The sequence below is a fragment of the Mixophyes fleayi genome, chromosome 6, assembly GCF_038048845.1.
Source record: "Mixophyes fleayi isolate aMixFle1 chromosome 6, aMixFle1.hap1, whole genome shotgun sequence".
NCBI classification, from domain to species: domain Eukaryota; kingdom Metazoa; phylum Chordata; class Amphibia; order Anura; family Limnodynastidae; genus Mixophyes; species Mixophyes fleayi.
The window spans coordinates 220,405,356-220,423,251 of NC_134407.1; the positions used below are offsets into that span (position 1 = coordinate 220,405,356).

General features: G+C 37.1%; 1 protein-coding gene across 5 annotated transcripts in view; it reads right to left on the reverse strand.

Moving 5' to 3' along the window:
- Positions 1 to 12,971: 12,971 nt before the first annotated feature.
- The window catches only part of LOC142159857 (uncharacterized), a 242,385-nt gene continuing 237,460 nt past the window's right edge, over positions 12,972 to 17,896 (reverse strand). For 4 of the 5 annotated variants that reach the window (XM_075214678.1, XM_075214679.1, XM_075214675.1 and 1 more), the window contains one exon: positions 12,972 to 16,722. In XM_075214678.1, coding sequence (XP_075070779.1) covers positions 15,311 to 16,722 — 1,412 coding nt within the window. In that variant the 3' untranslated portion in view covers positions 12,972 to 15,310. Of the gene's footprint in view, positions 16,723 to 17,695; positions 17,808 to 17,896 lie in introns of all 5 variants that reach the window. The other variant, XM_075214677.1, reaches the window with a different exon arrangement.

Below are 17,896 nucleotides of genomic sequence, written 5' to 3' on the forward strand. Positions count from 1 at the left end.
CATGTAGCCTTAATTTGAGACTATCAATAATGTTGTGGGTACTACAACTGAGGAGATTTATGTGATTATATCCCAATGTTGATGTATAATAACCACAACACACAAAATTAACAAACATTTTATTCGAAGGTGGAAATATAACCATATATGAATAATATTTATAACTAAGTGAGCAGCGAGGTGGCCTGGTAGTTATGCTACCTTTTAACAGTCTATTTTCAATTATCTCTTTAAATTCCATTTCCCTTTTTAAATATTTTGTTAGTTCTGAATTATGATAGGAGGTAGTTTATTCTCCAATATTAATGTGTATCAATAAAGCCTAATGCATATCTTAAGTATTATAGAAAATATACAAGTCAAAGAGTGCCCAACGTATACACATTTCTTTTCGCTCATTTTGAAACATCATTGAATTATAATTAAGTTTTTAAAAAATCATAATTGCGCTTCTACATTTTGTTAGAGGTGTATTTAATCTAGATCAATAATATATATGATCAGATTTATTTTGTTACCGTATCAGACTTTGAGCTTCAGCAATTTGAAATCGGTTAATGTCTACATGCCATCTGATTGGCTCACATCTGAATAGTACTAGCTGGTTGCCTAGCAACAAAGCTTCTGTTTATAGGCAAATGATTGGCCACAATATTTGATCAATGGATATATAAAAAGATGCCTTGACCACTAGAATCTTACCTTTGAAGAAGCCGCTCATAGAAGGGTGACGTCGGCGTACACATATGCATTTTTTTTAATGTTTTTTATCGACAGAGTACTCGAAATTCTCAGTCATATTGTTAATCACACGCAACCTTAGGGCTAATTATTGGATATAATACTCCATCATTCGAGAACTGTGGGCATATGGAGCACGTCCAGATATCTAGGCTGAGTACACTAAAAGCCTGTTCGCTGCCTGATCTTAGTGGCAGGAGAGGAAAACTTGACCCTATCGTGTACAGTTAGTAAAGAGCCAGACTACAACAGAGGTCAACATCTATCCCCATGAATACAATATATGTTTCCTCAATATTAGTGTGATCTATGGTTATTTATAGTTTATTAGTTTTAACTGTTTGTATAAACATCAGTGTAAGTTATAATAAATCTTGTTTATTGCTGATCAGGGTGGTGTGTTTTTATTCACATATAAAGGAGATACATTCATATATTTATATGAAGCTAAATGTGCCTCAATGACAAATCTCAGGTTACCAGTGCCGACTGGGTCCCGGTAGTCTTCTCCCCTGAGTATCATGACATAAGCTTATAAGGTCACTCTCAAAACATTTACTGGATGATGCAAAGTCCAAGATTTAATTATTACTAAATTGGAATAACAAGCAACTAAGGTTACGGCCTGGATTATTAAAGTTAATGATACCTTGCACATGGAAGGCTGAGCGGTAACAGTACAGGTTAAGTAGCCAGTATACATGACAATACGGAATGTCTGGATGGAATTCCAGGAAACAACACAATATAGGAACCTGTTAGCGGAGCACTAAGGAAAGAGTAAAATAATAGATCATGTATCGCCAACTGACGTATGGGACCTCACACTCACTCTCCCCTCCATACGTTATACAGGATATCCCCTTATCAGTTGCTCCCGATCTTCATTTTCTTATTGCCTATTCTCCTCTTTTTTAAATACTCTTAAGAAAAACAAGAAGACAACTTGGTTGGTAATTTCAGATTGTATTACCCTATTTGTGTACTGTCAACACCAGAAGGGAGAAGAAATGTGATCTAAGTGACTTTGACAGTGGAATGATTGTTGGTGCCATCTACTTAGTCACTATATACAGAATAAAAAGTATAGATACAAATTAAAATCAAACAACCTAATACACATCCCAATAGCCACTGTGCAAATCACAGTACACAATATATGAGTCACTATAAAATATAGGCCAGCAATGAACTTGTATAGAAAGAGTGTCTCTAACAATATTGTAATGTTTAAGATGTTACATAAATTCATATAAATTAAAACTCCATTGTCTCCAACACACAGTGCAGGCAGCCATTATGGGAGCATTCTTTAGAATACAGCCAATCGATTCATGAAAAACCTCAGTGATGGGAAATACTGGGGGAAAATACTTTATACGCAAGCGAGAAAACAGTTGAGGGTGTTAGTGGGGAAACATATTCATGGAAACAACCAGTGTTCTAATTCTTGGCTCCAGGCAGTTGGTGAATACAGTTGATGTGCTAGTTCTTGGCTCCAGGTAGTTGGTGGATACAGTTGATGTGCTAGTTCTTGGCTCTAGGCAGTTGGTGAATACAGTTGATGTGCTAGTTCTTGGCTCCAGGCAGTTTGTGGATACAGTTGAGGTGCTAGTTCTTGGCTCTGTGTAGGTGGGGGCCATTTAGGACATCACAGCTGTAGCAAAAAGCAAAATCATGGCACACCACTGTGAGATATACACTCAGTTGTCACTTTATTAGTCACACCTGCTCGTTAGTGCAAATAGCTAACCTGATAATTATGTGACAGCAACTCAATGCATAAAAGCATAAAGAAATGATCAAGAGGTTCAGTTGTTGTTCAGACTAAACACCAGAATGAAAAAGAAATGTGATCTAAGTGACTTTGACAGTGGAATGATTGTTGGTGCCAGAGTGGGTGGTTGAGTATCTCAGATACTGCTGATCTCCTGGGATTTTCACACATATGCTCTAGAATTTACAGAGAATGATGTGCGAAAAAAACCCCCAAACAAGTGATTGGCTGTTCTGTGGGCAAAATGAGAGCAGTCAGAGGATAATCGTACAAACTGGCAGAAAGGTGACAGTAACTCAAATTAAAATAAATGAAAAATGACTGAGTTACAACAGTGGTAAGAACACAAGTATTTCTGTATTTACAGCATGTGAAACCTTGAAACAGACTACAGCAGCAGATGACCACTCCTATATCACTCCCGTCAGCTACAAACAGGAATTTGAAGCTACAGTGGGCACAGACTCACCAAATCTGGACAGTTGATGATTGGAAAAATGATGCCTGGTCTGACAAATCTCGATTTCTACTGTGACATGCAGATGATAGTGACAGAAATTGCAGAGAATGACGGTGGTGTAATAATGTGGGGAATATTTTCTTAGCATTGTTTAATGCCACAGCCTACCAGAGTATTGTTACTGACCATGTGCACATGATGCATCATGTCACATACCACACGTCATCTCAAGCTGATACCATTAACATAACTATGAGTTCAATGTACTCGAATGGCCTCCAGTCACTAGATCTCAGTCCAATAGAGAACCTTCAGGAAGTGGTGCAGCATGAATGTGCAGCCAACAAATCTGCAGCAACTGGGTATTGTTATCATGTCAACATGGACCAGAATCTCTAAGGAATGCTTCCAGCACCATATTGAATCAATGCCTGAAAGAATCAGGCTGTTCTGGGGGCAAACTACTTAGTGCTATAACGCTGTACCTAAGAGTGGCCACTGAGTGTGTGTCTGTGTGACATAAACCATTTACATTTTTAAAACATTAAATTTGAGCTTTTGAATATTTTTAATAAAGTTAGAATTGTCCAACTAATCATGTTAAATGTCTTTTTTGCCTTTTTTTAATCTATACTCCGCCAAGGAGTCTCTATCTAGTTTGGAAAGAACAAGTGAATCAGAAAAACCTGGCGCAGAGGAATATGAAACTTTAATCAAGGGAGATAGTGAATCAGTACCTGCAGCTGTACAGACCTGTGGGGTCTCAATAAACAAAAAGGAAAAAGCCAATGACAGCGCTGGAAACTAGATACAGTAAGCACCCAATGATGAATCCGTGACGTGAATCATAGTCAATATTTATGAAATAACAATTAAAAATAAATGAACAATGAATGGATGGATATTAAATAGCAAATATATTGGTGAATAATCACTGACCAAACAGCATGCTAATAAAGTAATAAAATAATTTCTTCAGTAAAAGAGACTTTAAAAATAAAATGATATCATTGTTTATTTAAAGAAAGAAAATGCAGGCGCTCATTTTCAGGATTGAAAACTCTCTGATCTTCAACAGACCAGACAGTAGTTTTTGTTTTAACAAAAAAATAGGTTGTACTTCAATTTACAAATATCATATTACTATTGGCTGAGTAAGTATATGGGCGTATCCTGATCCTCATGGCTCTCCAGACTGCAATGGGGAAATATAAGAAGTCTTTGTTCAAAAATCTCTTGATTAGAAACATCTGTTTGGATGTTGAATTAACTCCTTCATTCCTGTTCACATTCCTCATCAGCTCACACAAAAGGATTAAATAATATAACATATGACATAATAAAACCACATCAAATATAAATGATATACTAAAATAAGATAAAACAATGTAAATATTTTCATGGTAAAGTAAATTGTCTTTATCCAAAAATGTCTTTTACAGTTTCCCCAGTTTGATAGTTCTCCAAACTATCACACAATAACATGATTATGAGGTTTTATTTGTTCATACAATTCTATAATTTCCTCCCCTGTATTATTCACTCTCTTAATTTCTCTACTCAATGTTTTCTTACAAAATTTCAACAGTACTGGTATACACTTTAATACAAAATAGATAACTAACAATATTCCTAATATAAAGAGAAGAAATCTTCCTAATGAATGCATTAATGATTGAAACCATGTACCAAAACCTGAAAACCAATTTTTTGGATCTAACCACGAAAACCATGTATCTACTGAAGATAATGTCATGTTATGTAATTTTGCAAAATTCGTCTTTACTTTTATTACTTCATCCATATAATTATCAATGATTTCTTCTGGATTATCAGTGTTATTTGTCAGATAAGTACAGCACTGCGTACCATATTTCATTTGTAATGTTACACAATAACCTCCTGTTTGTGCAGTAAGATAATTTAAGACCAATCTATGTTGTATTAACTCTGTTTTGAAAACTTGAAGCTCTTTTGCAACATAACGGAAAGTTTCATCATACACGTTAGTTATTTTATCTATCAATGTTGCTAAACCTTGGATATAAAACCAATTCAGATTTCTTCGTGTAATACCTGAAAATTCTAATGCAGTCAATACTTGTACACCAGTTGATTCACTAATAAGTTGCGATACTGGTTGTTTTTCTCTCTTTTCATCGCTTCTTTTCTTTCTTATTACTAAATTATCTTTTAAATATTTTTGTTGTACAATTTCCTTTAAAACATTATGCGTGAATACATTAACAGCTGGAATTACTTTACCCAAATAACATATTCCACCTGTATTCAGTGGTAACCACTTATATGCCTTACTTCCACATATATAATATATATTATCTGGTAGAATATATGGTATTGCTACATGTAATATATCTGTGCAAAGAATGTCTATAAATTTTCCATACTTATTATTTTCTAATTGCTCTTTACAATCACCATCTTGTAAAGTTATATTACAATACTTTGATGCTACTGTTCCTAAAGATCTCTTTGGCCCAACATATCTGAATTTTGGGTTTTGAAATGCAGGTCTTTTCCCAATTTTTCTTAAATATTCACTTGTCTTTTCTATAGGCCTATTAAAGCTGGTTACCACCCATCCAAACCACTCCAACTCCCAATTTTTAATTTCTTGTGTACTTGTAAAATTTATACATATAACACTTTCAGTCAATACATGTGGCAACAATTTTAAGTAAGGAGGTTGAGTTTCATTATATGTCCCAGCTACTGGTCTTCCTTCTGGCAAATTAAGCAATTCTGTAAAATTTAAAGGTATTGGCAATAATCCAACATTTTGGTGTCCATGTGGTGTATGTGTACATATCCAACAATTAGTTTGTTTAATTGCTCGTCCTATCATACCATGATACAAGTCTATAGGATGTTGATTTAAAAAATGTTCTGGATCCGTCTGACACCATTTTACACATCTTTCTTCAGGAGGATTATCACAATAACGACATATACACATTTCAGTTGGCAGTTTTTCACCACAATCTTCAGGCTCATCTCCAGCTATTTGTCTTTTAATTCTACCTTTATATGTGTTATTATTTGTGAGTAAAATGAATGATGAAGACAGTTCTGATTCTACATTTTTACGACTATATATCATCATTTCCTCAAAACCACTATCAGATTTTACCATCAAATCCTTATTAACGAAATGTCCATTCATAATATAAGGTATAAGAATCAGAAAACAGATCATGCCTATAGCGATGGCAATAGTAACAAGGATATTATCCTTTGGCTTCTTGGTCAGATTCTTCTTCCCGAACCACATCATTGTCAGAGTCCTGAAATAAATTTGTTATATCTGGTTCCAAAGCTTTATCAGTCTCTGCGTCTTTCCAGGTCACTGTCGGATCGACTACCTTCTTGCAGTGGGATGCGTGAATCCAAGTGTCTTTTTCTGCAACTTTCAACGCTGTTGTTGTGGTTAACAATACTTGATACGGTCCTTCCCAACGATCTGTCAAACAACCAGAGCGTAAAAAATTTCTGACCATAACATATTCTCCTGGCTGTATATCATGACAGTTTTCAATAGGCATTTGCGGTACAATCAATTTCAAAGTCTCTTGTTGCTTTTGTAACTGCTTACTCATCTCAATCAAGTACTTAACAGTTACATCTTGAGTGCATTTTAAAGTTTCTTGCGGGCTGATGATAATATTGGGTTGTCTTCCGAACAAAATCTCATATGGTGAAAGATTAAATGGAAGTCTGGGAGTGGTTCTGATACTATGCAATACTAAGGGTAAAGCCTCTAACCAAATCATCCCCGTATCCTTCATCACTTTACTCAGCTTATTTTTGATTATACCATTAAATCGTTCCACTTTACCACTAGCCTGTGGTCTATATGGTGTATGTAACTTACTTTGTATTCCTAATAAAGTACACATTGTCTGAAAAACTTGCCCAGTGAAATGTGTACCTCTGTCACTCTCAATTATTTGTGGTATACCATATCTACACACAAATTCTTGTACCAATTTCTTTGCTGTAAATACTGCAGTGCAACTCGCAGCTGGATATGCTTCTACCCAGCTAGAAAACATGTCAACACACACTAGTACATACTGTAAATTACGACATTTTGGCAGTTGAATAAAGTCAATTTGTACTACTTGGAAAGGGCCCTCTGTGGGAGGAATATGTGATGGTTCTGTTGGTATCGTTTTTCCTGGATTCTTTCTCAGACAGGTAAAACAAGAAATAGCCTTTTTAACTGCATGAGAGTAGAAGCCAGGTGCATACCAATAGGCCTTAACAAGTCTGCACATACTGTCTTTGCCTAAATGAGTCAATCCATGAGCTGCTTCTGCCAGCGCTGGTAGATAAGCTTTTGGGGCCACTGGTCTGCCTTTACCATCTTTCCACAGACCATTAGTATCTTGTACACATCCCTTTAACTTCCAGAGGGCCAATTCCTGTGGATTACAAAACTTTTGCATTTTGATTAAGTTTTTGTCATCAATTAATGTAAACAACATTAAACTGGTAACCTGTGAAGAAATTTTTGTTAACACCGGTCTTTTCGCTGCATCTTTTGCGGCCTCATCTGCCCTTCTGTTTCCTAAAGCAACTGGATCTGAACTGCTTATGTGCGCCTGGCATTTAATAACTGCTACCTGTGATGGCAATTGAATAGCATCTAACAATTTCATTATGTGCTGTGAATGTGCTACCGGGGTACCTGCTGTAGTTAAAAAATCTCTAAGCCGCCATAATACACCAAAGTCATGAACAACGCCAAATGCGTATCGGCTGTCTGTGTAAATATTTACTTGTTTATCTCGCGCCAACTCACATGCTTTTGTAAGTGCAACTAATTCGGCAATTTGAGCTGAGTGGGGGGGACCTATTGCATTTGCTTCAACAATACTTTCATCTGTTACCACTGCATATCCTGTGCATAACTCTCCAGTCTCATTTTGTCTATGACAGCTACCATCTATATAAAAGGTCAGATCTACATTTGGTAGTGGCGTGTCTTTTATATCAGGTCTTGCTGTAAAAGTCTGATCTAAGAATTTCAAACAGTCATGATTAGGCATTAAATCACCAGGAATCTCAATGTTACCTTCATCAACATCTTCCACCATCTGTGCATGTCCATGCACAATTGGTAGAAAAGTAGCTGGATTAAGAGTAGTACACCGTCGAATGGTGAGATGTGGAGGAGCCATTAATGCTAGCTCCCATCTCGTAAAGCGAGCTGTAGAGACATGTCGTGTCTGTGCGGATTGCATCAAAGCTGAAACAGCATGTGGAACATAGAGGGTTAAATCATGGCTTAGCACTAAATCCTCTGTTTTGTCTACCAATAATGCTGCAGCTGCTACTGCACGCAAACAGGGTGGTAATGATCGTGCAACTGTGTCTAATTGGGAACTATAATAGCCCAGAGGCCTCTGATGGTCACCATGTAACTGTGTTAGGACTCCTGCTGCACAACTAGACAATTCAGTGCAATATAAAGAAAATGGCTTACAATAATCTGGGATACCTAATGCAGGGGCCTCCATTAAAGCATCCTTAAGTGAATGAAAAGCATTTTCTGTGTCCTCTGTATGATTTACCAAATCTGGAAGATTGGAACCAATTAAGTTTTGCAATGGCAATGCCAAAATGGCATAACCAGGAATCCAGCATCGACAATAGCTACACATACCCAAGAATGCACGCACTTGTGTTTGATTAATGGGCAAAGGCACATCCGAAATAATTTGCACTCTTTCCGGTGACAGATGTCTCAGTCCTTGGGTCAAACAATGGCCCAAATACTTAACCTGAGTCTGGCAAGGTTGCAACTTATCTTTGGATACCTTGTGTCCAGTGCAATACAGGAATGATAACAGCAAACTGGTATCTGCAAGGGATGACTGAAATGAAGTAGAACATAACAATAAGTCATCAACATACTGAATCAGTACAGAACCGCATTTTGGCGTAAAAGCTTCAAGACAATCATGCAACGCCTGAGAGAAGATACTTGGACTATCGATGAATCCCTGTGGAAGTCTAGTCCATGTATATTGCACCCCTTTATATGTAAAAGCAAACAAATACTGACAATCTGGATGCAATGGTATCGAAAAGAATGCTGAACACAAATCAATCACAGTGAAGTGTGTGGCAGCAGGTGGGATTTGCATGAGGATTGTTGCTGGATTGGGTACAACAGGGTATTGTGACTCAACAACTTTATTTATAGCTCGTAGATCATGTACGAGCCTAAAACTCCGCCCACCGCGCTTCTTAATTGGGAAAATGGGCGAATTACAAATACTATTAATTCTTATCAAAATATTCTGCTCCAACAGACGTTGAATCACTGGAAAAATTCCTAATTCTGCTTCAGGTTTCAGAGGGTATTGTGGAATCTTTGGTGGTTTTGCACCCGATTTAAGAGTCACTAAAACTGGAGCTACATTCACCATCAAACCTGTGTCTTGGCTATCTGTAGTCCATAACTGATTTGGAACTGTATCCAACATTTGCTGTATGGGCAAACTGAAAGTGGATGTGAGTTCCAAGTTAAACAATCGTGCTGGCATGTGTAATAAATCTTGAGCATCAGTAGAATACTTCTGAGGAATATCCAAAAACACACCATCTGGTGTACAATAAATAGTGCAGCCTAATTTACACATCAGATCTCTCCCTAAAAGATTTGCAGGGGCACTTGTTGCTAAAAGGAAGGAATGTTGTATACTCAAAGGACCTACTGTTACAGGCACTGTTTGAGTTAATGGTAGCTGCTGCACTATACCTGAAACTCCTACTGCAGATATTGAGTGATCAGATAATGGTATAATATCAGGAGTGTTCAACACTGATCTGGCCGCCCCCGTATCTACTAAAAACTGATGTTTCTGATCACCTATATGTAATGAAACTAATGGTTCAACATCTGCAGTATCAAAAGCATCTAAACTCAGTAAATTACGGGTGTGGCCAACACTTCATTGTGGAACAGGATACTGCAATTGTGTTTCTGAGGGCTGCATATGTGGGTTTCTAAAGCCCATGACCCCCCTCTGCTGGTTGTAATTTGAAGAGTCAGACTCAGAGATCCTTCCATTAGGAGTAAAATCAATGGGGGAGGAGCGTGGATAAAAAGATTGTGGCTTGCCACGTCCCCTAGTCTGCCAATGTGAATATGGGCGAGCATTCAACCCTCTCGTCATCATGACACCCCCTCTTCCCCTGTTTCTACCCCTCCCAAAAGAAGGGCAACAATAGGAATAATGACCTGCCTGTCCACATGTGAAACAACGACCAGCCATTTTTAGGTGTGGTTCACATCCAAACTGAGTATCATAAGTCCTTGGTAATGCCTGATTCTCTAAAGTTTTTAATTGCACAGTCAATAATCTATGCTTCAAATCTTCCTTTTTCTTACTGATATTAACATCATGATTAATAATCAATTCTTTTATTTCTACAAAAGTCTTACCCCTCCATTCCGGGGTTGCAATTTGAAGCCTGTTTCTCAACGTTTCTATTAATCCTTCTACCAACACAGCAACAGCCATTTGTCTATGTCCTTCTGCCTCTACAACATTTTCTATACCTGTATAATTTGACATTTCAATAGCTGCCCTCATACAATACTCTTCTCCAGACTCATTAGCTTTCTGTTTAATAGTAAAAAGTTTCTGCCAATCTAGTCTAGGAGGAAAAGCTACTCGTAGCTGTCTAAGAATATTAGTTATATTCGTTTGATTAGCATCATCATTTACACAAGGCAAGTTGTCATTTGCTAGTGCAGAATTATCACAAAATTCAACAATATCCAAACCCTCAGGTAATACTGCTCTAAGAAAAACACGCCAATCACGCCCTGTGGGTTCGTGTGCATTTCCAATACCTCTAATAAACTTCTGACAACCTATCAAATCCGTCTTTGGATTTGGGCAATCCTTAATCATGTTACGAAGTTCTGTACATGACCATGAAACATGCAGAGGTACCTCTAAAGGCAGTTGTGGAACTGGGGGATCACCTGCATCTGGTCTAGGGACTAACATTCTTCTTATAGGCAACAATGCAACAGAATCCTGTGTTTTAGCTGCTCTTCGCTGTTTGTTTTTATTAGATGGTTGCAATACTCTACTGTATGTTTGCCCTGTTGCTGGATCATACAATTGAACTGGTTGTCTGTCCTCTCGCATTTTTACTGTATCAGATATAGTAGTGCCAACTTGTAAACCCCCCACAGCACCCTGCTCAACTGCAACCCCTGCACCATCTGGTGGCAGTGCTGGTACTGCAGCCACACCCTGATTAACAATCTGCATTTGCAAAATCCTCTGAATTGCTAATGCCATTTGATTTTCTGTAAGTAAATCTTCGGATTCACTTTCTGTGCTAGAATAATTTTCCAGTCTTTTCAAATCTGCTACAGGATACAGAGTTACAGGCTGAAGTGTTTGGTATGGGGGAGGAGATATTCCCATCTGTGTCTGTTCAGACATAGCAGTTTCAGAATCACCCAAGTCAGAATTAGGTGACTGTAAAACACTGCTTAAAGTTTCTAATGGCTTCCAATGTTCCGCTTCCGCTTTCCACAAAGCCAAACAGTAAGTCATTAATAGTTTAGTTTTCTTATTTTTCAATTTATCAATTTCTGTTTGCACATTATCCAAAATATTTTTATCAAAGGACCCTGTACTTGGAAACTGCTTATCACAATTGTTAGTCATTTTTATCCATTCTTGCACAAATCGCACAGCCTCTTCCTTATATTTATTAAACATTACATAATTAGCAGTTCCTTCCAGGAACTGTTTGCTATCTGAACCTCTAGACAATCCACTCCCCATAATTCACTGAGAATTTAACCCACGCAATATATTTTATATTATTTATTCTCAATTAAAATGCGTCCACGCAGTCCGCACTATGGTAATCCCGCAGTTTTACCAATATCCACAAAGTCAATTTAGGCCCCACGTCTGGGAAGATAGCCTCAATCTCTACACAGTTTAGTCACCTTTTTATTATCTCTTAGCGTCCTTAACACTTATTATCACAACAGTTATACATACATACTCTTGATAAGCAGTTCACAAAGTAGCAGAACCCTTAAATCAGGCAATTACAAACAAAGTGCCCATACTCCAATAACAGAAATATATATGATATACTGTTTAGCAAAGTGGCAGAAATAATAAAAAAAAAATAAATATAACACTTTAATCCCTAAGTTTTAAATTGTGAAACAATTACTATAAGCAACTTAAAAAAAAATAATATGAGTTCATATTTCTGCAACACAAATTTCAATGGAAAACGAAAAACAGCCACTGTCTGTCAACAACACAAGGTTCTGTACATTTCGCAAAAGAAGTTTTTTTCTTACCTCCTTTTACAAAATAGGGACGTCCACTTTTGAAACCTGTACTTTAACAGACGAGCATGCCAGAAGTTTTCCAAGAAATATGTTTTGAGAAATCGCAGCGATGCCTCCAATTTAATAAAGTAATAAAATAATTTCTTCAGTAAAAGAGACTTTAAAAATAAAATGATATCATTGTTTATTTAAAGAAAGAAAATGCAGGCGCTCATTTTCAGGATTGAAAACTCTCTGATCTTCAACAGACCAGACAGTAGTTTTTGTTTTAACAAAAAAATAGGTTGTACTTCAATTTACAAATATCATATTACTATTGGCTGAGTAAGTATATGGGCGTATCCTGATCCTCATGGCTCTCCAGACTGCAATGGGGAAATATAAGAAGTCTTTGTTCAAAAATCTCTTGATTAGAAACATCTGTTTGGATGTTGAATTAACTCCTTCATTCCTGTTCACATTCCTCATCAGCTCACACAAAAGGATTAAATAATATAACATATGACATAATAAAACCACATCAAATATAAATGATATACTAAAATAAGATAAAACAATGTAAATATTTTCATGGTAAAGTAAATTGTCTTTATCCAAAAATGTCTTTTACAATGCATAAATAGATAGCAACACACAATATACATACGAAGTCCAAATAACTTCAATATATCTGAATGAGCATCATGTAGTATATGTAGTGTGAGGCTGTTGAGATGGTAACAATGAATATTCTAATTGTGCTTCTGTGAAATGATACAAAACGGATCTCCAACTACTCAGCTGCAACCAACGTAGTATTCCTAAAATGTATTGCAATGTGGCCACACTAAGAATAACCAATTGTTCCGGAATGATGGGTTTCCCTAAACTGAAAAGTAGGTATCTGTCCGATAGGACTTTCATGAATATATCCCCAGGTCTTTTAGCAAAACACGAGTTGCATATATTTACCATTAAATACGGTCTCCTCCTGGTCTAGAATGTCCGTCCTCGTCGGCACGATGTATTGTGCCCGCAAATGAAAGTATATTTAATAAATTCGGTCAGTTTTCAATCCTTCTGATAATCATCTAGTTTGGATCTTTGAACAAATGTCCAACCCCTCCTTTATAAATCATGCTCCCCATGTATAGCAAATGGAGAACCCCCCCTCCCCAGGATCCCTCCCTGCTGCCTGAGTACTGGGAGTCTGAAGCATGTAAATATTTTAGAAGACGACCAACAGCCATCAATGTGCTGTGTCCCACGTCATTTTAACACTATTTAATTTGTCCAATAGGTAATTAACAGAATCTATTAAGAAGTCAATTACACAAAAGTGCTTAACTTTCAGAATCAGGTACAAAAAAGAAGAGGAGAGGTTATTGCTATTTACAAAGCAGGGGCCTGATTCATTAAGGATCTTAACTTACGAAACTTCTTATTTCAGTCTCCTGGACAAAACCATGTTACAATGCAAGGGGTGCAAATTAGTATTCTGTTTTGCACATAAGTTAAATACTGACTGTTTTTTCATGTAGCACACAAATATCAACTTTAAATTTCAGTGTACAAAAAAGCTATCAAGTATTTGTGTGCTACATGAAAAAACAGTCAGTATTTAACTTATGTGCAAAACAGAAAACTAATTTCACCCCTTGCATTGTAACATGGTTTTGTCCAGGAAACTGAAATAAGAAACTTCTTAATTTAAGATCCTTAATGAATCAGGCCCCAGATTATTAATCCATCTAAGCAGAAAATTCCTGGATTCACTGGAGGTGATTCACCAACTGCAAAAATACAGCTCCAGAGCATTTCATTATAAACAAATAGAAATATTTATTGGCCTAGTGCATAGATACATACCGCTTGTATGAACTGCCTGACAATGGGTTCTGTTTGGTGAGTTAAGATATAAATACGCATGGTGTGAAGAGCAAAACCAAACTTCAAAATCCTGCCTATTATTTTAAGACCACTCTGTTCATTCGTGTAAAGCTTTCCTTAGCATTCTCCAAAAGTATTGTAAAATCAATTCTTATTTATGTCTTAAATCATGAGTGAGGGGACATCTGAACAGTATTTACTATGTGTAAAATTTGTGTTTTTATTTCATGGGTAGTTATGTCTCTATAAATGTGCTTTTCTGTATTAACTATGCCTGGAAATTGCAAAAGGTCTCACATTCAAAACTGTAAGCAGAGGTCGGACCTCCATCAGCTCTAAGAGAGTGTAAAATTTAAGTCCTTTCATAGGAAGTGGGGAAATCCCGTTTTCCACCTGCTAAATAGAAAAGATTGTGGTAAATCTAACTTCCACATGCTGGAGCAATACAAGGCTAAATCCACGTAATATAATCCAAAGGTTTATATCCCTGCTGACGCATCTCACCCCATCAAGTCAGGCACGTACCTGTATAAATTGGGGCATTTGCACAAAAATAGCCACAGAGCATCACCAAATTACATTTGCACTCTGGATTCACAACTATGCAACTTCATAAATTACCCAGTGAGATAGAAATATATAACAGAACTAATTATGGGTATAATCTCAGCCTTTTAATTAAAGATCAAACATATTATAATTGTGACCCAGATCCCACATATATTGCCAGCCCATTGCTGACATTGCATATTACTTAGGACCCTATATATAAACAATGTGGTCTGTTGTTACCGTGGAGAGTGATGTCGGTATCTTACAGAATAAGGAAACTGCAGTAAGTTCTACACATGAGCGATCAAGTCCAGTTTTATGTTGATGACACCCGTTCCACCTACGTCTATAGACAGCAAGGGAATTATAACACGTTAATATATTGTGTAACAAGATCTTTCACCTACCCTCCATAACTCAGTGACGTTAATATACCTTTCAATATACACAATGTATATATGTTTTTATATCATTTACATTAACAATATCAACAATATTTAGATTGCAGAAACCCTGTTTCACGACTTGAATCAGCTCATTGAAATTGCTTTTCTCTTTTGTGAGTTTTCTGATGTGAAGCAAGAGCTGATTTCTGTCTAAAACATTTCCCACACTCTGAACATGGATATGGTTTCTCACCTGTGTGAGTTCTCTGATGTACAATAAGAGCTGGTTTCTGTGAAAAACATTTCCCACACTCAGAACATGAAAATGGTTTCTCACCGGTGTGAGTTCTCTCATGTCCAATAAGAGTCAATTTATATGCAAAACATTTCCCACACTCGGAACATGGATATGGTTTCTCACCTGTGTGAGTTCTCTGATGTATAACAAGAGCTGCTTTACGTGTAAAACATTTCCCACACGCAGAACACAGAAATTGTTTCTCACCTGTGTGAGTTCTCTCATGTTCAACGAGACCTGGTTTGAGTGTGGAAAAACATTTTCCACACTCAGAACATGAGTAAGGTTTCTCACCTATGTGAGTTCTCTCATGTTCAACAAGAATCGATTTATATGCAAAACATTTCCCACACTTGGAACATGAAAATGGTTTCTCACCTGTGTGAGTTCTCTGATGTATAGGAAGAGCTGATTTCTGTGTAAAACATTTCCCACACCCAGAACATGGAAATGGTTTCTCACCTGTGTGAGTTCTCTGATGTGCAACAAGGCCTGATATGTCTGTAAAACATTTCCCACACTTTGTACAAGGAAATGGTTTCTCACCTGTGTGAGATCTCTGATGTACAACAAGAGCACATTTATGTGTAAAGCATTTCCCACACTCTGAACATGGATATGGTTTTTCACCTGTGTGAGTTCTCCGATGTACAACAAGAGCTGGTTTCTGTGAAAAACATTTTCCACATTCAGAACATAGAAATGGTTTCTCACCCGTGTGAATTCTCTGATGTAGAACAAGACTTAATTTTTGTGTGAAACACTTCCCACACTCTGAACATGAAAACGGCTTCTCACCTGTGTGAGCTATCTGATGTCTATCAAGACCTGGTTTCTGTGAAAAACATTTTCCACACGCAGAACATGAAAATGGCTTCTCGCCTGTGTGAGTTCTCTGATGTCTATCAAGAACTGATTTTTGTGAAAAACATTTCCCACACTCAGAACATGAAAACGGCTTCTCACCTGTGTGAATTCTCTGATGATTAACAAGAGCTAATTTCCGTGTAAAACATTTACCACATTCAGAACAAGGAAACATTCTATCATCTGTAATATGTGTAGCAATATCTAATGTGTCAGCAGAACATTCTAAATGGTTGGAGAGATCAGATGATACATCTGCACTGTGAAGCACTGGACATATATTTTGGGTAATGGGATTTTCTCCTGGAGAATCTTGTGTGATGTTATCTTCTATTTCAAAATCTGGAGACAAAATGAGGCATCCCTGTGAGGTATTCCTGGCTTTGCATCCATCAGCTGGAAATAAAATAAATGTATGGAAATAGTATGAAATGACAATATAAAAGATGTCTATTAGAAAAGAAAGAACTGAAGACTTGAACTTCCTATCTGCAAACTACTAACACTTTATTACAATTCTAAATGTAGAAACTTTAAATATGACTCTTTAGGGGAACAGATAAAACATTATCTTAAAATATACCACAACTGCATTGCAAAGCACATTGCATAGATCCAGCCACAGGGACATGCAGACTGCGCAGCCACATTCGATAACTTCACCCAATATGCAGACTTTGGTGAGTAACATTTCCTAAGTTGCCCAGTCAATATCAAAGGGCGGGAATCCTCTTTAGCCTGTAATATTGTCCAACCACAATGTCCATGCAGACACTGCCATCAAAACACTTGAGTCTTGGAAGGAGAGTAGACATGGGCTAAATTAGCAGCATGTCCTGTCCCATTCATATTCGCTACTCAAGATCATCCATATGGACACATAGGTAGCAAAAGAAAATAATGAAGCAGTCTGAAAAGGTCCCTCTGGTTAACCTCCAGTAGCCTATTTCCACAGCCAGTGTAATGCTAATTTACGCTGAATCCTGTCGGTTAATCACAAGGAAATGATTACGGAAGGAGAGCAGGGGGTAAATGCATCAAGCTGAGAGTTTCTGGTGGGATTGAAAAACCAATCAGATTCTAACTATCATTTATTTAGTACATTCTACAAAATGATAGCTAGAATCTGATTGGTTGCTATAGGCAACATCTCCACTTTTTAAACCCAATGGAAAACTCTCAGCTTGATACATTTACCCCCAGGTGTCTAATAGGGTCTGATGGCTCCTGACTACCCCCCACCACTGCACTGGGCAGACACTTATTCCTCATTAATTTGCATTGAGAGAAGAGGGTGTATAATAAGATATTGCTGCAGTCACTAAGGAGAAAATGTGACACTTTTCTGTAATAAGAGTTTATTACTCACCTGTGCTGATATCTGTAGGGATTTCCTCCTCCTTACACTGCTGATCACCCATCACATATGACTCTTCTTCTCCCAGTTTATCTTCTACCTTAATATTTTTCAGATCTTCGCCCTAAATAACCGACAAAATAATAAAATAACACTTTAATAATGCCTTATTTAATCAATTGAGATGAGAGAAGAATATCAGTGTGTAAGACA